Here is a 24476-nt window from a genome sequence, read left to right as displayed (position 1 = left end):
TGGGCCGTATTGCGGTCATGAATGAGACTTGTTTACCCTATTTTGGTGACCATGTGACTCACACTCCCACGCCCATTTGCAGGGCGTTTCCATGGTAGCTGTGGAGCATGGAACAGTGCACTTGTAGTCAAGCTGGTCTGCAGGTCCTGAAATGGAGCCTTAGTAGGATGGTGGTGGGGGGCGGGGGAGGGGGGCGGGGGAGGTTGTGTGCCTCTCACAGGATCACAGCTCAGCGCTCTCGCTTTTTTTGGCCGTGGCAGCCGTCTGGAAAGCATGTGGCTCAGTGTAATGAGTACAGGGAGGCTTTTCTGAATTCGCTCAGGCCGTGAGCTTAGAGGCAAAGTTCTGTGCAGAGCAGGAGAGAGGTTGCCTGTTTCTAATTTTGCTTGGTCTAGTGAACTACATTGTCAGGGCCCTCCCTCCTCTAATAGGTAAACACAGACGCGCTAAAGTGCTGGTCATTAGTAGTGTCGTGCTGCCCTCTGCTGGTGTCTAGGCACGATGAGGCAAACACTAGTAATAGGTAATTACATGTGACGCAACCCTGGAATGTTGTTGTGATGTCTGGAGAAGAGAGTGATGGAGGATTGTTGTTTTCTCTTATCACCATATCTATATATATATATTGCAGTAACTAGCTGTGTAAGTAAATGGCCGCCAAGTAATTCTAGTAGAAATGTTTTATATCAAGTGTAGTTGTGTAGAAATGAAGGACTTGAGTCTGTGATTCTCATTCATCTAGGTCATGCTACAGCCAATAAACAACAACTGGGCCTGTTTGAGTTTTTTTTGAAGATGTTTTAGCACTCACCTAAGCAGCAGTTCTGAACTGAACAAGCCACTTGAATAAGTGGTGAAATGTCACCAAGAAAACTCCAACAAGCTTTAGTTTAAGACACAGTACTTCAGTAAATCTGTGTTCAGCCATGGATAGTAACTGACATCTTTCTTTTCACTTCTCAGTGTGCCTTCTGTGAGATTCTGGTCTGTTGTGTGCCTGCAGGGAATGACGACTCATTTTAAGACGAGCAAAGCTTTAAAGGTAGGTGTGAGAAGTCCGACATGCATTGGACTCGTTCACGAACGCACGCTTTCCGTTTCTCATGTTTTTTTTCGTCCGCTGCTCACGTCCCGCAGGTCAAGAAGGAGGCGGGCGAGAATGCCCCGGCGCTCAGCGACGACGAGCTGGTGGCCATGTCCGTGCGGGAGCTCAACCAGCACCTGCGCGGGCTGACGAAGGAGGACGTCGTGAGGCTGAAGCAGAGGCGGCGGACCCTGAAGAACCGTGGCTACGCCGCCAGCTGCCGCATCAAACGCGTCACCCAGAAGGAGGAGCTGGAGAGACAAAAGACGGAGCTGCAGCAGGAGGTGGACAAGCTGGCCCGCGAAAACGCCAGCATGAGGTTGGAGCTGGAGGCCCTGCGGGCAAAGTATGAGACCCTGCAGTGTTTTGCTCGGACTGTGACCCGAGGGCCCCTCTCGCCGGGCAAGGTGGCCACCACCAGTGTCATCACCATCGTCAAGTCCGCCAACCACAACAACTCCAGCCCTACCCCGTTCTCAGCTACTTCCTAGTGTTGACAGGACTGGGCTCTCCTTCTCCTGCCTGGTCCTTCCTGGTTCTGACTCGGCCTGAACCCACTCATCCAGTACTGAGGGGACGCTCAGTAGTTAGACTGAGGGATGGAATGGGGTGGCATGCTCTATGTGATGATGTGCTGCATTCACAACTCTGTCTCCCTCCTTCTGTCGCTCTTACACAATCTAGATTGTCTGTGCACTGTGCAAACCCCGCTCCCTGATCCCCAGCACCGGCAGGGTATAGGGCCTCTGTGACCCTACCTCTACGACTAATAGCAGAGATTTGCTTTTACTCCAGTGTAAAGTATCCGACATAGCTTCACAAGGCAGCATGGTCTAGGACAAATCTGATACTTGACGCTATAAAGTTGAGAATATGAGCGATTTAAACATATTGTGTGACAGTACAGCTATTTGTAAAGCCAAATCCTATTTTTCTGTGTCTCGGTGCAAAATGAGTTTGCAGCGATTGCCTTACGCAGATCCACGGATGATCGACAAGACATCTGACATGCAGTCGAACGCATCGGTGCGTCGATGTTAGGTGGACACCTTTCCACAGCAGCACTCGGCAGCGCTTTCCAGCCAGATGTCTTTGAGAGCCGGCCAAACACAACACCAGATGTTTTCACTGATATGTTCGGCTTCTCTTTTAGGAGGTGCGAAGCAGTAAAATCGCCAGTTTTACTGTTTGGTTAAAGTGAAAACTTGGCAACACGTGGCTCCCCGCAGCGTGTTTGCTGTTAGATAGCTGACCAGCGTGGATCACGAGTAGAGCTGAACTGCTCTGCCGTGCCAAATAACTTATTTAGTAGTATTTAGGAAGCAATGCCAGGGAATAGCAGGTAGTACGCTCCAGTAAAGGCTTTCATATAGCTGCTGATGGTGGTCGAATTTGGTAGTTTTAAAGTAATATTTGAGGGCAGAGTTTGCATGCAAGCCTTTGCTGGATTGTTAAATATTATTTAAGACGGCCACGTGTGCCTTTCTCTACTCCTGTTGGCAACTACACAAAGATAAAGCTCAAATCTATAACGCGTCCACGTCGGCACATCGGATGCATCCTAAAGTCGCCGTCCTACTCTTTTTGTAGCTGAGAAGTCGGCCGAGAAGCGTTTGCCAGGTTGCTGAAGACATTGGAGGCTGTTTAAAGAAGCATGTGATTCTGGTGATCCCTTTTGACCTGAGAAGTCAGTTAGTCATTATTTCTGCGTACATGTTTTATTTGTTTAACAGAATTTAAATGCTGAGAATAAGACGACGGGATTTATTTTCATCGCATAGCACTTATAAAGAAACTGCGAAGAGACAGTATAAAATCAAACATTTCCCGGGGAAGCTATTCGTGCTTGTTCCTCAAGTTCAGTAGTAACTGGGGCTTCAGTGCGCGATGATTGAATGTGGTGTGACCACTTACTGCAAGGTCAGGCCTAATGTAACAGAGGATGCTCTCTGATATGTGTACTGCAGCACTTACTGCTTGATGTTTTCGCCTCTCTCCTGTCTATGCCACTCTTTGGTAGGTAATCCATATTGGATATAGTGGTAATGAGAGCGCTCCTGATTAAGTATGATGCAATTCACCTTACTTCCTGTATATTACAGATTAGAGACGACGAAGCTCCCACCGCTTCCGTCGTCGCTTTACATTGAGAGCTCCGTCCAAACAGAAATCATTCCTACTGCTGGGTCACGAGACGCGCTGCTGCCGGTGTTGGTAACTCTGAAACAGTAGCTATTCACCTTGCTTTTGACACACTCTTCTGCAAGAGAACTCCTGACGCCCATCTCTAGAAACAGAGGTGTCATGACAACTGAACGCAGTAAACACCTTTGCTCTTGTTGTACGTTTTGTTAATATTTAAATCTGAGATTCACTTGAAATCCAAGCCGTTCTTACCGAGGATCCATTCCTAATTTGGAGTGAATAGAGATTGTTCATGTCAGGATTTTCTCTTGGCTAAGAGGACATGACTGTTCTTCCCCTGTTCCATAGCTGCAAAGAACAGTACGGGGAACTTTGCTGCTGTACTACCTGCTGTGATTTTGAAGCAGGGGCATTGCTGTGTTCTTACTCTGATTTTGTATTTTCACTTGGTTTCTATGTCGATACATCCTATGTTCCTTTTCTGTTACTTAGTTTTATATGCATATACAATATATAAATATATAAATATATATATATATATATATATAACATATTTTTCTATATTTATGTCTTTTACTATCCTGGGAGTGGTGTGACTATGTAATCAGTCTTCAAAGTCTAATTATAGTGATGCTGGCCTTTTATCTGAAGTCGTATTCACATTTACAATGAGACAACTATTCTCGCAACTTAAGTCTTCTCTGTGAGTATTTATAACTCCTGAATAGTTCTTCTCAGCACATTTCCTATGTTTGTCTGACAAGCTACTGGGACAGACGGCGACTGGGGTTACACACAGGTCGCAGCCGGTCCCCTGCCACGGCGAAAAGCTACCGGGGACGTGCGCCTGACACCTAGTCGTGTTTTACTACTTTTACGCCGCCTGTCACAGTACTGAAGCAAGCCGTGAAATGATAACGGATTAAAATGTAATCACACGAGAGGCTGCAAAGTAATTGGAACTAAAAGCTAAAAGTTACTGCTAGAAAAATGTAATGATTCAACAGTGCTAAATATTAACCACATGTGCACTTTGCAGCTGGATATTTCGGGCCCTTTCAGTTGAAGCCTTGATATTTAAGAAAGAAAAGTTGCTTTTAATATTAAAAACAAATAAATAAAATGTTTTAACCTGCATGTGAACCTTGTCAGTTGTTGCAGACTTTAAGGTGTACCTGGTATATATTTAAACTGATGGTTATTGTAACTGTTAAAAAGCCTTACCTGAAAATAATTCCAAAGCTGTTAAAGACTGTTCTCCCATGACTCTCTCCTGGCTAAGGTGTCTGCAGCCTGAAACGAACGAGTACAAGCTGTGTGTTTACATGAAGTTCAAATTTTCAGCATTGTCAGACATTTTTTCTGCAAAGCATTACAGCGACCTCTCGTGGTGAGGTTTAAAAGCATTGGTGACTTTAAATGAGGCCCTGTTGAATTTTAGCACTTACTGCTGCAGTCGAGTCTGAGGCGACCGTCCTTCACTGGCGCGCCTCTGGGGTAGAAAACACCTTTCTAAATGTTAAAGTGTATATCTCTGTCTGTGCCAAATCCAAGACAAACCTTTCTCTGGGTGAATTAAGCGCTCTGTTGTTAAGCGTGACACGGCAGAGGTCCATTCATGCTCCTGAACACATGTCCCTCTTAAGCTTCCAAAAAAAAAACATTATTTACATTTATTTTTCTTCTATGAGCCACTTTTTTTTTTTCTTTTGCCAAAATAAATTTGCTGAAAACTACTTTAGGATCCATAAATGGCATAAACATACCTGGATGCTTACCACACTTGGTCTGGACAGTTTTTTTTTCTTATCCAGTAAATGAAGCTTCTTATACACAGGAGCTGTAATGGAACTCTTAAGACAGAAGTGGTTATTTTACATTTTCATATGAACCATAACAATGCAATTGTATTTATAGAACAAGCTTTTTTTGTTTGTGTATCTTGACTAGATATTCAAGGTTATTAATTTAAACGTTTCTTCCTGAAAACATGTCTTTGAATTGAATAAGCTTCCACACACACAAGCTCTGCCAGTCCTACAAGCTAACGTAGTGTGAACTTTGTAGAAAGTCCGTTTTAGCATTGTCGAAGGAATGGAGCATGTAAATATAGTGTATGGATTACATGGTTGTGGGTGAATTAATGGATGAAATGCATTGAATGTTCAACAGCAGCAATTTCTATGGTAAATTTCTATGTTTGAGGTAAATGGATCTTTGTTCTAGTTTCATGTTAACATGTTGACGCTTAATGACAGTAAAAAGGCAGCATAAACTCTATGTACCCTTCACGAGTTTTCATTACTCATTTATATATTTATTTCATTGATTTGTGTAATTTTATTAAAAGAAAAACAACCTAAATTATTTTTTTGTTTTACATTCATTTATTTACATGTTTTCTCAATGAACTACCCTCATGTACAAATAAAATCTTTATTTGTTTCTGCTCTGATTTTTTGGTAAATTTTTCCTAGAAATAGTTCTACTGTGTTTTAGTAGCTTTAAATAATTTTTTTTTCCCCCTCAGTAAAAACTTCACCATGCGAGTGACCGAAGCAAAACAGTTATTTTATTTGGAGTTATTGCCAAACAAGACGAAGACACGCAACCTTTTTGAATAATTTTGTACCCAACCGTAAAATAATTTCTGCTTTCCCAGAAAGACAGCTATCATTGGCACCAGAGGGCATAAAAATTAAACAAACTAGCACTTCAAATATAAAAAAATTTAAGTTGTCCTTCGTACAACATCTCTAAAGAAAAACAAAAGAGGAGAAACTGACAAAAGTGTCTCACATATTTGGTTTGGTCTAACTAGGCCTGAGCAACACAATAAATACATCAAGGTCTTCCCAATTAACAATCCAAATCTTTACACAAGTACAACATATTATACACCACAATTTACACTAGCTAAATTTTGTACATATTTCATAATCCCTGTCACACGGGACTTATAATATTAATAGCGATGTGACAAGTCAATCACAAAAAGCTCTGCAAAAAAAAGAAAAAACATTTTCAATGTGCAGAAGCTTTAAATAAAACAAAAAAACAACAAAAAACATGAATGGTCAGAATCTGTTTCATTGCACTGCTTGACAATCGTTAGCATGTTGGGAAAATGAATGAGAGCCACAGAAGTCTGACTTTGTAGGAGAGTTCACGCTACTGCAGATAAGAAGGATTGTGAAGCGCAGTCTGCAGTTTGAAATTCTTGCTCCAAAACGAATGCGTCTTCGAGCAGATTCCTTCCATCCGTCAGGAAGCTATGCAGGGGAATGATCAGCAAATACTTCAAACAAGAAGATGCGAGAAACGGTCCATGAAGTGCCGTTCGTAGCCGTCGCTGGCTTCCCTGCTTCCTACCTGGAGTCACACATTAATCATCTCCTCTTTGAAAGTGGCATGAATCAAAGGGAATGCACTTCAGAGAGAGCGAGCAGTGACATAAAGACGGAATCAGCATCAGGACCACAGCTGAACATTCCAGCAGCTTGATTTAGAGAAACTCCAGACTTCTGTGATCCAGCGAATGTGAAATGTAATATTCATGAAATTATTACTGCCAAGATGGAGGACTGATCAGTTCTCTGACTACTGAGCTATCAATTTGAAATTTCATCTTCCTCTTAGAGCTTAATTTATCAATAGAACAAGACACAAGCGGGCAGTTCATCTTAAATACTGGGATAATAAAATGAATCCAGCTCTGTAATGCAGTAAAGATGCTTCCCCAGGGGGTCAGAGATAGGGTGGCAAGGCCACAAACACCTGGATCCTGCTGGAAACAAGCCTAGTAATCATCATCTGATGCAATCAGCATGATTTTGTCAGACTTGCGGGAGCTCATGTTGACCGTGGCCACTTTCCCGTTCGTGGTGGGCTGGGACACCTCCTGTGTGGACTGCTGTGTGTACTGCTGATAAGCTGGGGAGAAGTTGTGGATGGCATCCTGCACCATGTCCCCCGGGTTTATGGTTTCCTTCAGACCGCTGGAGATGCTGTGCATTGGGGGGATGGTCTCTGCAGAAACAACAAGGAAACAAAAGCACTTTGTAGGTCAGACAGTAACGCGAGAGACTGCCTTGTTGCAGCTTTAAATACCTCAGTACAAAAAAGGGAAGTTAATGTGAAGACTAGAGAATTATTCCTTTTAGCACCTGGCTCGAACCACAGTTTTTGAAATCAGGAAGTGATCACCAGTAACGCAGTGGAAAGCAAGCAGAATCTGAAGTATGGTCATAGTTAATACTACTATGAAGGGAAATTAGAAATATTTCCCTTCCAGGTGCATTAAAATGGATAATGGAACTCATGCAAATACTTATTATTATTATTAAACATTTTAATCCTTTGACTACTTTAAATGGACATTAGATCATTTAATCTATCATTATTTTATCATTCTATAAAATATCAGATTGTCCATTACGACTTCCAGTAGACGTCGATCTCATCTTCATATTTTCCAACAAAGATCAAATCCAAAGCACGTTTATTTGAAAAAGCTGTGAGAAACAAATGTTGATAGTGTTTTCAGCCTGTTAAACGATTAGCATCGTTTCTTCCCATCAAGGATTTAGTCAACTACATGCAGTGATACTGTCTGTCCAAAGCAACATAACACAACACTGCTTCTACTGAAGAGAATTATGGTCCTCTTTCCGCTGATGTTCCCTGAGAACCCAGCTGTGAGCAAGGTTGAATGTGCTCCAGAAATAAACTTATGTCTGAAGCAAGCAAAGCGAGGGGAAAAAAAAAAAAAAAAAAAAAACGTAGAGAGAGATAGAGAGAGCCGGCAGACGTCCACAGCCTCCTTTTTCAGGGTCACTGGCGGTGGTGTCTGGATCGGCTTATGGAGACGGCAGAGAGAAGGCCAAGGTGGGGTTGGGGAGGGTGCAGGGCAGTTAGGCATGGTCTAGTGAGTTCCTCCTCACAGCGTGCCTGCTCCACAGGGCTGCAGCAGAGGAACATTAAACCAAAGGTGCAGCAACCTCTGCTGCGACACATATCAACACCTGGGGGAACGTTAATGTACTAGCCAAAAGTTCAGTTATAAGAGGAAACCAGGTGACTGAGGAAATTTAGGATCGGATGTTCACTTTGGAACAAAAGATGAGTAATGGATTTATTTTCATATAAGCTGATAGAGGTGTGACTAAAATCTTTGATTTTGTCTTGACTGTAAAAATGAAAGCTCATATCCTGGTTCAATTCATTGTATTCATCAACATTTCCAGCACTTCTATATAACATATGCCCTAAGGCTGACGGCAACAGCTGCATCCTGAATGAAACCTCAGCAACAGTTCAATAAGTCAAGTCCGTTCACAGATTCTGTTGCTGCTCCTCCACAATCAATTCAGGCTACTTCTGCAGCTCCATGCTCCTCATCACTTCCACTTTCCCACGCTGCCAAAATGAATTCATTCTCAGTTTCGGTGTCACTACTCTCATCCAATCATGTGTTTGCTAGAGTTCTCCAAGGCAATCACTCACAAATTTATTGAACTTCTCTCGCTCAGCCTTTCAGAGTGTCTGTCATCCTCCTCGTCCTGATTGTACAGGAGGTCTCAACCCAAGTCTCCATCAGCAATCTGAACCACCATCACCAGCGTCTAGACTCCAGCTAGGGTCCTGTCCACATCTATTACCTCCATCCAAGACTCCACTCCGTGATTTTACTTCTCATCTGAAGTGACTGGCAAAATACTTAAGTCTCACAAGCTCTCGTTACATCACTAAATTTTCTCTTTAGTTCCAAATGGTCTCTCGATGTTTGCTTACACCAAAACTGCACTGCATTTCAATAAAAGGGCTGAATGGAAAAACTGAACTTGTCCAAATGGTTGCTCGAAAGCTACAGGGCAGTGCAATTACTGCTTGTCTGACACTTTCAAGCCTGTGTCAGTGCTTATTCTACAGGGGAGAAGGGCAATTAGCCTCGGAGCAGGTCAACATATTTCCAAGGCGAGGACAAAAGTTAACGATCAGTTCAGCCGCTCGTCAGTGCTCTCTGCGCTCACCTGGCACTTCATTTTTCTTCTCCTGGTAGACGGTGCAGGGGAAGGCGTATCGGAGGGCAATGGCAGCAAAGAACATTTCAATGCAGATGATAAAGTTCTGCCAGCCCGCCGCCACGGTGCCGGCGCCGACCTCCTCTCCGCCGATGTGGAGAGCGTTGGGAATGACGCCGCAGCGCTCCAAGATTGCGAGGACCATTCCTACAAAAGAAGCCACGTCAGTTCACACTCTCACAACGCCAGAGTGGAGAAAAAAAAAGAAGAGGGATGAACTTACCTTGCCAGAAAGATAGGAAGATGACAGACTTGATTGTGAGGAACTTGAGCACCGGTTCATATGGCCTGAGCAGGTCACTTGTTGCGAAGTAGAAGAGGAAGAGAGCGTAGAGGGCCAGGCTGACTGAGAAGTTGTAGATGATTGTGATATACAGGTATCCTCCATTCACACTGCAAAGAAATAAAGATTCACAAACTTATGTCATCCACATATCCGTGTAAAGGTTTTTGATTACTTATTCTCGTTTTGACTCCAAGGAAGACGCTTAAATATGATGATACTTCTGCCTTATTGCGTGAACCACCTTCTTCGAACAAGAAGTTCAAGCTTGTTTGTGCACGGCCTTCTTATTTCCAGGATGCATCCACAGATATCTATATTTGATTGTCAGCCTGCCTTTATCCCCTTTTGCATTCCACAGAGCCTCTCTGAGGACTCAGCTGTGACTACACTAATTACTCTGGTGCCGTATGGAGTACATGGTTGGCTGAAAGCGTATAAGTAAACAATCTCATCACGGTCTCGCTGCAGAGCTTAAATAAAGACATGAAAAATGACAGTTATTTCTGCCTGCTAATTTTCCTCTTGAAGCATATGGAGAAATAAGAGGAAGAATCGAATTAAGTCTATCCTTTAGCGCGACAATAAGAGGGTGACGATACAAAGCTGAACGGAAACGTCTGCACAGCACAAGGACCTCGTTGAACTCTTCTGAACGGTGCTGAAACAAATGTCGTCGCAGATGAATCTTCAGAAAGACAAACTAAACGGAGATGCAGAGAAGAGCACCTGAAAATAAGTCAGGCAGATTTTTACAGCTTTTGAGTACACACTAAAGTCAGCTTTATTGAACAACCCTCTCCTTACTCTGTTGAGACCCTTGCAGGCTCATCCGAAGCACAGAAATACACCTAAATTAAAATTTGTCAGTCTGCAATTTATCCTCAGCCTTCGTAGCACTCCACATTCACAGCACTTACAATAATGATCTTCACCAAGTGTAACATAATAAGAATTAAGAGGCTTCATTTTTAAACGCTTACTACATTTGGGGAAAAATTCCAACACATTTTTTTAGTCCGCCCTGAAAAAACTTTTGAATTACTAGTTGCAATATAAACAGTACCCAAGACGTGGATATAATAGCTATGGCAGTGACACAACTGGGACAATATGCAATAGAGAACTTGCAAGGTTTGAACCCTTCACTTGCCGCTTGAAATAAATCCGAACATTTTCATCATGCCGACTGTGAAGAGGTGATATAATTATCTCCGTCTCCAAATTGTTTCCATGCGCACATAAACAGCACACAAGCCTCGTGGCACTGATATGTAACGAATGAAATGCAAAGAGAGGCGCGCTGCTCACTTGAAATCTCCGTCATGATATTTGCCAAAGGCCTGCAGGATGATGGTGATGACTGCCATGATGGGTTTGACAACGCAGAACTGGAGAGTCGCCTGGAGAAAACATCACAATTCAGAGGGAGACAACAAGCGAGGACACTACGAAGGATGTCAGAATCCATTTGTGCATGTAATTAGATGGAAAGATCACACAACAAGGTGTCGCAATATCTTTAATATAACCAGTGATGATTTCTCACCTTGATCATTAGAGCTGTTAAAGAGTGTAACACTATATATATATATATATATATATATATATATATATATATATATATATATATATATATATATATATATATACACACACACACACACACACACACACACACACACACACAAAGTTGTTATCCAATTCAATGGTTTGACAACATGGCCAGTCTAAAAATAACAAAACCCATCTTCCAGTCTGACTAAAGCTCACTAATAAACAGGTTAAAAGACAATTCGCCATTTTATGAGGGGTTATCTGTTGGACTGTTTCTTGGCACTGAGCAGTGACTTCCTGGAACCTCTCAGGCTGCCCAGCAATTGCTCAGAGGCAAGCAGTTGTCCAGGACAAAGCCCTCATGGAGCAGCAAACTGATTTTTTAAATTTCTGTGCAACTTTTCAGTCTTCAAGCTAATCTAGGTCAGCAAGAAAAGCAAAAAGCGTATTTACTGTTGAAATGAAAAGCCTTGAAATGCCTCGCTTCAAATGGCAGGCAATGTATCCCTTAAACAATTCAAGTAATGACGTGATACTGATGTCTTAATGTTGATGTGGGTGGGGATTGGGTGGTACTGGAAGACTGGAGCGCAGGTGTCCTCTGTGGTGTGTACTGAAGCCTGAACTAACCAATCTGACAGACTGCCGCACTTGAAAGCAACAGAGCAGAAGTGTTAAACTCAATTAGCCAGAGGGCAGCTTTTTAGAAAGACCTGATTTGGTGGTGGGCTTGGCAAAAAAAAAAAGGCATCGATAATGGTTTGACCGATTTGCTTTGAAGCTTTTAGTTCCGACAGTCTTGACTTGCCCCATGCCTGTTCTGGTGCCAGCTCAGTCACTCTGAATACCCTCAGAGAGCTAATCTGGCATCGTACTTCCTGCTATTCAACACAATGCACATTTGTAGAGGCAGTGGATTAAAAGTCAATGTGGTTTCCGCCTCTGATTAATTTAGAGTCAGTAACTGCATCCGTACAACATAGACTCTTAGCAATAAACTTTAACAATATGTGTCAGAGTACACCGCATGACACAAACAAAAGATAAGAGGATGAGTCAACCTACATGCTATGTCAACGGCTTGAGTCTGTTGCAAATCCAGGGTTTTGCTTTTTGTGAATTTAAGATCAACTTTAAAAGTACTGAAATCTGTCATTTGACTTTTCTAATTTTATAGCTTTCCGACAATTATTAAAGAATGTTTTACAGAAAATCACAGCTTGAAATGACCTGAAACATTTTCTTTCTGTTATGAATGAAAGAGATACCTGAAGCTGGTCAAAACTGCAACATCGCTCTACTTAATGTATTATAAATGTCAGAAACTAATGTCCTCAGCAATTTAATTGTCATATCTTTGTATCAGACCACAAGTCCTGTCACCTCACTCTTGCATTTTTGCTCAACATCAAGTATATTTTTCATGCCAACTCCCTGTCTATTCTCACCGCTACTGTCCCTTCTTCCTGATTTCGAAACGCTCAAGAGGAGCTCTTGCAATTGGCCAACACCTTAAACCAGCAATATTTTTCTCACCCACTTGGGAGGTGCTGTAAAAGAAAAACATGAACATACCACTGATGTTTTGGTTGCTTATTTACTCATCCAACCAACAGGAATAGAAAGACACCAACATAAAGTTGGTATTTAAATATTCAGTCTTTTAGTTTTAAGTTCCTGCCAAATCCCTAAGATAAATAACTGTCTCTTTAATTGATATGTGCTCTGTTATTCCAATCAGCTAATCTCTAACTGTGTCCGCTTGCTGTTTGGCTTTGACCTTGTAGTGTGAGCTTTGAGCTTTTAACAGGGGTGAACCAAAGCTATAAAGTTTAAGACACCAAAATAAAGAGTAGAAGTAAATAATAAAGCTCCATAGAGTTGAGGGAAGCTGCAGATTTATCTTAGAATTCTCTATAAAGTCATCACCAAAAGAAACCCTACTGACATTGTAACATTACATTGTCTTTTCATATAGCTTGCTGTGATAATAAGTAATATAATCTAAAATAATCCACGGTCTGATTCTCCATGTATGCCAATAATGTAGCTGCTATTGCTGTATTATTGTTTATTCATTTGGAAACAATATAGGTGTCAGCAACATGACAGCTACACTTTAGGGTCCACAGGAATTTACATGTGCCCTTTTCTGAGAAAATGATTCCCTGAAGCATCCTGCAATATGATAAATTGCTTAAAACTGAAATGTCAAAAAACTGTTGATGATGTAAAAGCAGCTTATCCTCTGACTTTATCTTCAAGAACCACCATAACTCAAGGCTGCTTTCTCGTATCAGCGATTCATTTGTTAAGCCCTCTTCTAATGACACACTGAAGCTCCCCTGAAATGTGCGAAGAATTTTAATGCTTTTATCCCCCTTCCCGTCAACTAATAAATAAATCAGATCTTGTGCCCTTCCAGTTTTAGTACTTTGTAATAAGATATTTAAATAATTAGACTTTACCTGAACTTTTCTCTTGACAAGAACACACCCCTCAGGGTTTTCTACGCTCCCTTTAAGCCAAGCTAGCGATTCATGTTCATTTGTTACGAGCTGCACAAGCAAATTGTCCCCGTTAATGTTTTGATAGCTATTTTTGGAACCCACCATGGTGGAAGGAGGAGAGGCTATCGATTTGGTTGCAGATCTTCCTAGAAAGCCATTTTCACGGCGGACTTTGAAGGAAAAGCGATCCTGGAATGGCCATGTCAAAGTCTTGACCTTAATCCAATAGAAATGTTGTGGAAGGACCTGAAGCAAGCAGTTCATATGAGGAAACCCAACAACATCTCAGAACTGAAGAGGTTCTCTACTGAGGAATAGACTAAAATTCCTCCCAGCTGATCCAGAGGACTGATCAGAAGATGTTTGGTTGCTGTTATTGCTGCACAAGGGGGTTACACATGATACTGACCACAATGGTTCGCATACTTTTGCACCTCACAGATATGTACAAATGGTTCATTTTCTTGAACAAACAAACACCAAAGTAAATTATTTCCATTCCATTTGTTAGATTGGACTCTATTTGTTTGCTTCCAGGACTTGTGTGAAAATCTGCAAATGTTTTGAGTCATTTTTATGCAGAAATGTAGAACATTCTGAGGGGTAATTTTAAGCAGGACTGTATATGGAGTGCTTTGGTAATTCAGATAAAATACATTAACATGTATTGCAGCAGTTCATCATCATTTTGAAATCAGTTGCCCCTCACTTCATTTCAGTCTCTACCTGCAAAACAGCATTTAATAATTCCTGAAGGGTTTGATATATTGACTCCTGAAAAGCTGCCTTCAATGAATGCTAATAAGGATTTTAAAAGCAGAAAGCTTTGCGATTAGAACTTTTGATACATAAACCCAATACATTAGAAAAAAGCGCATCCATATAAATTCTATCTTTAATCGTTCTGTCACAGAAACACCTAATTTATTCCTTACAGATATGCCAGCAGAGGAAACTCGCAAGGTTTTCCTTTTAAAACACTTCACGTAGGATTCCTGTCAAAACACATAGTGTTTATCACTTGCTTCTTGCAAGAAGAAATTGTTCATTTCACCATGTATTTTGTTTTGAAGCCATAACTCTCACTTCCAATATCCATCAGTGTTAGACTGGAAGCTTGTGCAGCGTCCCAAGACACTGGGAGGGAGCTGTGCGCTGACAGCTCATATCATCTCTCTGTGTTTATTATCAAGCTGCTTTCACCTGGCCTCAATTGCTTTTTTTTTTTTTTTTTTTAACCCAAAGGATGTTATCCCCTGAAAAGCACACAGCCAATTATAACAGCTGTCATTTTATAACTGCTGTAATTTTTAAGCAGAATAGTAATCTGGAGAGGATAGTAAGTATAGTTTGTTTTTGTGTGTGAATGTTTAATGGCAATTTGATGTATTTTAAATGCTTGTAAGGAGTTCAGTGGTCGGAATGAGCAACTCGAGAGCAAAGATTAGAGGATGACTGGTGCTCACCTGTTTGCAGAATCTTAAAAAGCCGATGGAGTAGCTCATTCCACCGAGGCAGCAGGTACCATACAGACAGCTTGATCTGTGAAGGCAACAGGAAGTGATGAGTCACATCTCTGCTGGATCATAAAGTTATATTTAGCAACGGAAACACCATATGAAATAAATAAAAATCAGACTGCATTAGATAGACATCAAATAGCTGATGAACTAAACAGTCAGTCAATATTAATCAGCGAATATTATGACAACCCATTTATTATGCGAGTAGTTAATTAAGCAAAAATTTATAATTTATAGCAAAAAATTAAATGGGATAATTCATTCACGGCTTAAAATCTCAAAAGCACAGCACATTCCTGATGCACAACGTGAACACTTGAACACTTCTCATTGAGAATACTAGTATTTTCATTGCTGATGCATCGATGATCACATAACATTTTAAGTAATAAATAATAGCAAGAAGAGTTTTTTCCAGAAGAGGCCCTTGTTTCAGTGTATACAGGTAAATCATTGTTATTTGTTAGTATTATCATCGTATTGCATGGTGGTGGCGGAAGTGGACAGGGGAAATTTTATGGTTCAGAAAAAGCAGATGGAACAAATACAAGTGTTGAGAAAGACTGCGCTCTGCTGTATGGCTGAACACGAAATCAGCAGCTGAGAGCAAGATTGGGACTAAACTCCTCCCTGTCCTAGACAACAGCTCACAATCAGTGAGACCCAGCTACAGAGCACCCTTCAGCCTGACACCCTGAGGTGCTGTTCAGAGCACTTTAGGCACTCTTCATGCTCCTAACCATCAGGCTACTGCGCAAGTTTATTTATAGCAATTTATAATACAGAGAGATTGTTCTAAAGGGCTTTACAGACAAAAGTTCCAGTTAGACATTACAGAATAAGGTACAACTGGCATGAATCTCAACCTTTAACAGTCTATACAAAGATACTGAGCCAACAATATCTGACTATTTTCTCATGTCTGCAACTCTAATTTTCTTTTAACTTTTTAACCTCTGTATGTCCAGTCGATCAAATGCAACCTGATCACTTGCAAATAAGAGGACGGAGATCCAGTCAAAACAAATTCAAATAGGGAAGAAACAGGTTGTGATTTGCGTGATGAGTGAGGTAGTCTTGACTGTGCTCTGCTATGACTGCTGCTATGACGGCAGTATTTTAAAGCACTTCACATTTAATGCAGTTTATTAATCAGAACACGACACATTACACTTATCTAATATTAAACTTCAACATTAATTAGGCTCATTGTGTCACTATCATATTTTAAACATGAAAATAAATAGACTGTAAACCATAGATCATATTCAAATTAAAGATAGGTAGTGTTAGTTAAGTTCTTACTTGAAGAAACTATGCTTTGTGTGTAATTCTTGAGATAAAGTAAAAAGAATGTGTTGAGTCTTACTGACTCAAGAACAATTATACTGGAAGTCTACGGACATCCTAAAGGACCTGTAAAAGCGAAGAAGAATAATATGTCTCATCTCCACAGGCGCGTGTCAAACAACGCCATCATTTATCAGGGCTCAACATTACAGCCTGATGTCTTAAGAACCTGGCAAAGAGCCCTTGATGTGTCAGTAAGCCATTAAACAAACCCTATAAACACTGGTCAAAAGCTCAGAGATAAAGTAAACTGTAACCTATGAACAACACAATTGTTTATTGGCTGCACTTTCACTGTTACGTTCAAACTGAATGCTAAGTCAAGGCTGCAAAATGTACTTTGCACCTTTTATGATCATAAATAGAATATAGTTAGTCCATCCGAGTCAGTATATTCATTTGCAATGAAAATCTTGCACGTGTATAATGCAGATGCATGTTGGACCGAGAGCACTCACTGTATGGGCTTCCCACGAATCTCTGACATGATTGCACTCTCTCCTCCCAGATACTCAAAGGACAGGCTCAGGAAATTGTAAATGACGAAGGCTGGAAAACAAAAAACAAGATATGTTTTACTGCATGAGTTTAACTGTAGAATAATTTATAACTTCAACAATAAGGTCAAACTACTTAAGAACTCCTCCGCAAAAAATAATTAGCCCTACATTTTGGACCATTAACTGTTTCAGTCCTTATATTAAGGCGCTTCCGAGGGTTCTGTGTCTTGGAAATCCCTGCCTAATCCCTTGTTGCTATTTAAGGAGGGATTAAATGAAGCTAATGCATATGGTGTCCAGTCAAGAGAAGGTTCATTATGTTTTAGCCGTAGCCGCTGGTGGTGGTATTCCAGTCTCCCTGCTTTCTGATGCACTGCACTATCAATCAGCCACTAAATTGGCCCGCAAACTGGAAACTAATCTCCTGAATAATGTATTTTCTATTTCCTCTTTTCTCAAATGACTTGTAATCCATTTTGCATATGATTCACCTTTGCCACTGGTGAAGTGCTTTGGTCTTAAATCTTACACTGTGCAAAGGCAATTAAACCACAATCTAGACAACAAGGTTTACATTGCATTTAAATATTGAAAAGTGCTGTACAAAACTACATTTAACAAGTTTTTTCTTTCCTCAAAGCAAACTGCTGTAAACACGTGCATGAAAAATGGATGCTCCTAGAATGAGGTCTACCTACGCGAGAACAATGACTGGTGTGAAAAAACCAGTTTGGTCACTTTCTTGTCTTTCCGTTGCTTGCAATAATCTAAAAAATGGGGGAGGGGGGAAACAGTCTCAGCTGTCCAAGGACCACTATGAGGGCTTGTGAGAGGGGCCTTGTGAAACTTACCTTCATAGCAGTCTCGCACTGAATCAAAATACACATAGTACTGGTCGTTGCTGATTAAAAGGAGGCTTAGCCAAGAATCGAAGGCATAAACTGGGACAATGAACAGGATGCGGATGATGTAGCGCTGCTCGTTGGGGATACTGTAGGACCGAAGGTGCGTGTAGATCTATGACAAAAACATGAGGAAAGAAAATGAGAACCATTAGCAACCAAGAAGAAAAATAAATCCGCAATGATACAGAAGCATATGGTTATAAATTAAATAACCTTTAAACCTCATTTCTGCTTATGATATGCGATTAAAATGATGTACTGTTGCGTATTACTGCCAGAGAAAAAAGAAGAATGCTTTTACTGTGTAACAGACAGAACAGAAAGATGTAATATGACTTCAGTAAGGCTGTACCTTAATGATTACTTTCATTAGTCATTAACAATTTAAAACCACCCACAGTGACATCTTAAAAACGGACATGTTTTAACAGTCCAAAACAAAAGATTCTCAGCCTACACTGATATAAAACTAAACATAAAATGCTGCAAAGACAGAACCAGAATACATTTGAATTTTAATTAATTGCTTTTCAGATCTTCTCTGAAGTATTGATTATTGAAAAAAGAAAAAACTTCTAACATCAAAAAAAGTTGGTAAAGTTAGGAAAAATACCAGTAATATGAAATTTATAAGGTATATATATATATCTTGTTTAAGTTTCATCATCAATGTACACAAATATCACATGACCTTAAGTATTCAGACCCTTTGCTGTGGCACTGGTATATTTAAGTCAGGTGCTGTCCATTTCTTCTGATCCTCCTTAAGATGGTTCTACACCTTCGTTGGAGTCCAGCTGTGTTTAATTAAATTGACTGGACTTGACTAGGAAAGGCACACACCTGTCTATATTAGACCTTACAGCTCACAGTGTATGTCAGAGCAATGAGAATCATGAGGTTGAAGGAACTGTCCGAGGAGCTCAGAGACAGAACTGTGGCAAGGCACAGATCTGGCCAAGGTTACAAAGGAATTTCTGCTGCACTTAAGGTTCCTAAGAGCACAGTGGCGTCCATAATCCTTAACTGGAAGACGTTTGGGACGACCAGTACTCTTCCTAGCGCTGGCTGTCCAGCCAAGCTGAGCAATTGGGGGAGAAGAGCCTTGGTGAGAGAGGTAAAGAAGAACTAAAAGATTATCGTGGATGAGCTCCAGCGATGCAGTAGGGAGATGGGAGAAAGTTCTAGAAAGTCAACCATCACTGCAGCCCTCCACCAATTGGGGCTTTATGGCAGAGTGGCCCGACGGAAGCCTCTCCTCAGTGCAAGACACATAAATGCCCGCATAGAGTTTGCCAAAAAAACTCCCAGACTACGAGAAATAAGATTCTCTGGTCTGATGATCAAGATGAACTTTTTGGCCTTAATTCTAAGCGGTATGTGAGGAGAAAACCAGGGACTGCTCATCACCTGCCCAATATCCTGATAGTGAAGCATGGTGGTGGCAGCATCATGCTGTGGGGGCGTTTTTCAGCTGCATGGACAGGATGACTGGTTGCAATTGAAGGAAAGATGAATGTGTGAAATATCCTGGACGAAAACCTTTTTAGTGTGCTGAGGACCTCAGACTGGGCCGAAGGCTCACCTCCTAACGAGACAATGACCCTAAGCACACAGCTAAAAGAACGAAGGAGTGGCTTCAGAACAACTCCATGACTGTTCTTGAATGGCCCAGCCTGAGCCCTGACATACCAAATTGACAAACCCAACTGAGCATCTCTGGAGAGACCTGAAAATGGCTGTCCACCAACTTTCACCACCTTCTACGCTGTGGTGTGTTGGGGAGGCAGCACTAAGGAGAAGGGCACCTAGCAGCTGGACAAGCTGATACAGCAGGCAGGTCAGAGCTGGAGTCCCTGACATTGGTGGCAGAGGCAAGGACCTTGAAAAAAAATCTGGTCCATCATGAACAATGTCCACCACTCTCTACATGACACCATATTCAGGCAGAGAAGCTAGTTCAGTGACAGGCTGCTCTCTCTGTCCGGCTACACTGACAGGTTGAGGAGGTCGTTTGTCCCTCAGGCCATATGACTCTACATCGCCTCCCTTTGAGGAAACAACTGGACTGTGGTCATTGCTAATACTACTGTAAGCAATACATATATATAAATATATATATATATATATATATATATATATATATATATATATATATACTTATGGTAACATTTTATCCTGCAATCACTGTTCTGCCTGCCACTGTGACACTATGAAATGCAGTGGTGAGGCTGTCTAGAATAAAGAGAGATTACCCAGCTCCCACTATTTGGCCTCCCAGAACATTCCTGCTTCTAACTTACTGACCACACCCTGTATTGTAACAGCTCTGACTTGACATACAGAGGCACACTATAAGGGCAGTGAGTAAACTTCATTGCACTGATAAAAGGTCTTACCCTTTAGTTTGAACACACAGAGGCACACATATACAACCATACCACATAGAAAAGGAAATGTAGCGCACCTGACAACATTTATACGCCAAACATACCAGACAATCTAGTTATCCTTCTTTTCAGTGACCTTTAGTTTTGAAACAAGACTGCACTAACATCTGTTTACACCAGTATGTCACATTCAAACCGTTATCAATTAACACTAAAAGCTACAATACTGGTAATTAGGCTGAGAAAATGACTCATTTTCATTTTCTATTCTACCAATAAAATGACACAAAGCATATCTCATCTATATATCAGTAAATGGAGATTTGTTTGTAAGTTCTATTGAACAGGTTCATTCAGGGCTTCTCAGGGAATATAATGTTACCACAATGACTAATGCAACCAAAGTTAACAGGCCTACAACAAAGCTGTTGGGAAATATGGAGGAGCCGTTTGTTACTCAGATAAGTAAAGTCTTACTTGGATAACAATATTCATAGGATCTCTTCAACAATTAGCAGATAATGCCAATCCTTTTCTAGTAACACCCGATGACTCATTCTTCATAAAATGATAATAAAAAATAAATACTAGCCAACCAAAACCTTCTCAGCCCACTAAGATGCTTACGACACATTAATCAAATAACTGTGTAATCCAAGTAATCATTCCCAACTCAAATGTACAAGGTAATAATTATGACGCTTTATCTATAAACTACACTTTACGAACCAATCCAGCAATCAACTAAATGCAATTGAAGTTTGTAATGTTAAAGAAAGCTGAACAAAATTAACCAGCTGATAAGCAGTACATTGAGCAGGTAATTTTTACAGCATATCCTTACCCCCTTTTCATTTTTAAATGTAAAACTTTAAGCTACAGCCACATACTCCCCATTTTCCCCTCATAAAATTACCCATAACGTCCTGCAAATCCTGTTTCACTACAACCAAATCCAGACTCCATACTTGACACGTGCAACCTGATTAAATGTCCATGACAAGCTAAGCTGCACATTTAAGTGTGATTACTGTGAGGGCGTGGTGTGATGCATTTGGTCTTTTCTACATGAGAAGTGAAGCAGAATGTAGCATAAAGGACTGACTCGTAAAGACAACGATCGATAACGATGACCTGACAGTAAATCATAGCTGAATAATGAATTATTTCTACTGTGACAGCAGACGTAAGGGAAGGGTACCACACTTTTTAAAACATTAATAGCCAAAAACAGAAGTCAATTGGAAAGTATCGTGTGCAAAACACAATAGAGTCGGCAATAAGACCAGTCTGTTGCTCTTAATCCCTAATGCTTCAAGCTGCAAAGGGACCAATAAGCCCACAAAATTGAGCCACACTCCACCAATTGCTAGCTTGCAAAGCACTGGCAGCATTACAGCAAAGAGGATCTGAGGTCATTGTCTATCTTTGCTTAGTATTCACAATGTGAGTTTAAGAGTCTATAGCAATCCTCCAGAGCCGAGTCAGACGAAACACCACCAGCATTGCAACACTAGTCCTGCAGACCATTTCATTCCCCCTGCGTGGCACAAAAGATGCCTGTTGCAAACGTGCTCCGCTCTCCCTGCGGAGCACTTGCTATTTATTTGTTCAATTAAAATGTCTTGCTGACAAGTGTTTGGCCAAAGTATATTAAAAAGAAACCAATTTGCTGGATATTGAGTCACAAATCCCCAAACAGGGGTTGGTTTTGGATTACTGGATGCAACATGTTCGTAAGTAGCAGTATGTCAATACGTTTCTTAGGCCAACTCTTTAATTAATTACACCATGTACTAACAGATCAATTCTATGTGTTTTTTATTCAATTGTTTGTCTTTATTATTTACATCAAAACAATGAAGGAACACATATGGAATTATGTGGTAAACAATAAAGTGTTAGCCACATCAGAATATGTTTTATATATTAGATTCTTCAAAATATTAACCTTTTGCTTTGATAACAGCTTTGCACAATCTTGGCATTTCATCATGGCACTGGTTGGTTTTCACAAACGTACTTAAGGATACAATCAAAGTTCTTGAAATTTACTGATGGTCTGTTGTTTCTATGAAACCAAGAACCGTTTACCAACCCTACCTCTGCACAACACAACCGATGCTGTCGAACACGTTCGGAGGTCAAGTAATCCCACAAATTCACTCGCGACAAGGCACACCTACTAATGGAAAACCATTCCAGGTTACTACCTCATGAAGCAAGGGTGTGAAGGGTGTGCAAAGCTGTCATTAAAGCAAACAGTGGCTACTTTGAGGAATCTAAAATATAAAACATGGTCTGGTTAACACTTTACTAGATAATTCCATATGTGTTCCTTCACAGTTTTGATCATTTTGATGTACAAAATGATAAAAATAAAGGAAAAACTTTGAATGAGAAGGTGTGTCCAAACTTTTATCAGGTACTGTAAATACGATGAAGGGGTATGGAAAGCAGCCCACAGATGTCGAATGGATGCATTTTCAATATTTGGTAATACAATCATAAACTAAATTGGAGGACTCTGCCAGCCACATTAAGCCACAGTGCGCAGGACAACATCTCAATATCAATTGATCTCCCTGCTGATAGCACACAGCGCCCTTCTGCATTCTCTGCAAATGATAAAACCATGCTGATAAGCTATCATCTCCGCACAGCGGGTGACTCCCCCGCACGACAGGAAATGCTAATTTGCCGCAGCGATGAAATGGTTACAGGGTGAAGGTGGTATGTGATGATACATTATACTTCCTGGCCAAGTGCTTCCCCCATACTGAGAGGGCTTGCTGTGTATTCACTGTCCTGCAATCAGCTGGAGAAATTTAGATGATTTTAATCTAATAGTCACTGTCAAAGAAAGCAAAACACTCCAACAGTGCAATGGGGAAGTGCCTACAAGGAAGGGACATTAATACCTGCCTGGAAAATAAAGTAATACTTTTAAACTAGATAAGAAAGTGTGAAAAAAAGGGCATTGTGAGGCACTGAATTCACTGTGCTGAGCTGTAAGGTAATAAGCCTTTATGACTTTAAGAATGGGTTTCTGTCCCCTGGCAAGGGAGGTGCAATCGCTCTGTCCCCGACATCTATGATAACACATTTACATCACTGAGAGTGCTTTGAGAGTGCTGGGTTACACCCTCGTGCTACTTGACGCAGTGATTTTGGTTCTTCACTCATCCGATTTCAAACACACTCACATATCAGCCTTTTGGGAAGTAGCACAGACTCACCTGGTGGCATGTTATGAGCAAAGCGGACCAGACAAAGATGCCTGACAGGGCCTGAGCAGTCACCGTGTTTAAAAACATCTCATCCTCGAGGGACCCGTTGCTTGTCCGAATAATGGTCATGTTGGAGATGTCTGACTTGTTTGGGAGTATCGGCGCATCCAGGTGAACAATAGAACTATTTTCGGCTGATTGGCCCATGTCTTCGAAAGAAGCGTTCATCTGAAACAGACAGAAAAGACAGAAGAGTCAGTGTAAGGCGTACAGGTTAAAATGTAGAAGCCCCACATTCCCTGAGAGTTTCCCTGAATTGTCACAAATGTTTTAATGACTTCCTCCTGGAAACAAGGTAAAATATAGTTTTACTAAAATTACTCTGGCACAAGAATTTCTTTAAATGCGGATATATTAAAACGAAAACGCACAAAGTGGATTACCGTTGTGCAACCTCTTTAGGCTACTGTCAACAAACAGCTCACCTTGTCCAGAGGAAGCAGTTTTATCCAGTTTAAACGACACTGTCCTCAAATAGTCCAGTTTTGTCTCACAAGTCAGCGTTAAGGGAACAACATGGAGAATAAAATCGCTTTTTACAACAGCCAACGGTTGTTGTGGTGGCCGTGCAGTTTACAAACGGTCCGTTGAAGTCATCAGCGACGCATTCAACAGGCGAGACTTCCTTGTTTGAGGCAGGTGCCTCAGCGAAGCGAGGTCGAAGTCTACTCAGCCCAAACGAGCAAAAAGTTAAGCAAAAACTGTTACAGTGAGCCGTAAAACGACTGTAGCCTGTAGCGTTTGCTTTGGGAAACAAATAAAAAGTCGAGCTTTCAGTGTAAACAGTGGAGACTTGAATGTATCCTTGAGCGGCGACGCGGACGACCAGCGGAGATAAACAGGTTGGTTACAGGTG

The 24476-nt window shown here is 41.1% G+C and overlaps 2 protein-coding genes across 3 annotated transcripts; one reads left to right on the top strand and one right to left on the bottom strand.

Moving 5' to 3' along the window:
- The first annotated feature begins 943 nt into the window (after positions 1-943).
- On the top strand, positions 944-5684 carry mafk (v-maf avian musculoaponeurotic fibrosarcoma oncogene homolog K). The gene is made up of 2 exons (XM_084570265.1): positions 944-1042; positions 1138-5684. The coding sequence occupies exons 1-2, from the start codon at positions 1007-1009 to the stop codon at positions 1573-1575; spliced, it is 474 nt and encodes a 157-aa protein (XP_084426391.1). The 5' UTR covers positions 944-1006; the 3' UTR covers positions 1576-5684.
- Positions 1611-24476, bottom strand: tmem184a (transmembrane protein 184a). Of its 2 annotated transcripts, none has more exons than XM_084570264.1 (9): positions 24004-24476; positions 23570-23788; positions 17887-18052; positions 16994-17084; positions 15129-15204; positions 10907-10998; positions 9536-9705; positions 9262-9459; positions 1611-7258 (listed from the first exon to the last, which is right to left on the bottom strand). In XM_084570264.1, exons 2-9 carry the CDS (start codon positions 23786-23788, stop codon positions 7029-7031), a joined length of 1242 nt encoding a protein of 413 aa, XP_084426390.1. In that variant the 5' UTR covers positions 24004-24476; the 3' UTR covers positions 1611-7028. The 2 variants fall into 2 exon arrangements, with proteins under 2 accessions (XP_084426390.1, XP_084426389.1); XM_084570263.1 differs by having other exon boundaries at positions 1612-7258; positions 24046-24476.

The sequence above is a fragment of the Chelon labrosus genome (assembly GCF_963514085.1).
Source record: "Chelon labrosus genome assembly, chromosome: 21".
NCBI classification, from domain to species: domain Eukaryota; kingdom Metazoa; phylum Chordata; class Actinopteri; order Mugiliformes; family Mugilidae; genus Chelon; species Chelon labrosus.
The sequence above is the reverse complement of the archived record's forward strand: the minus strand, read 5'-3'. Positions and strand labels throughout refer to the sequence as shown.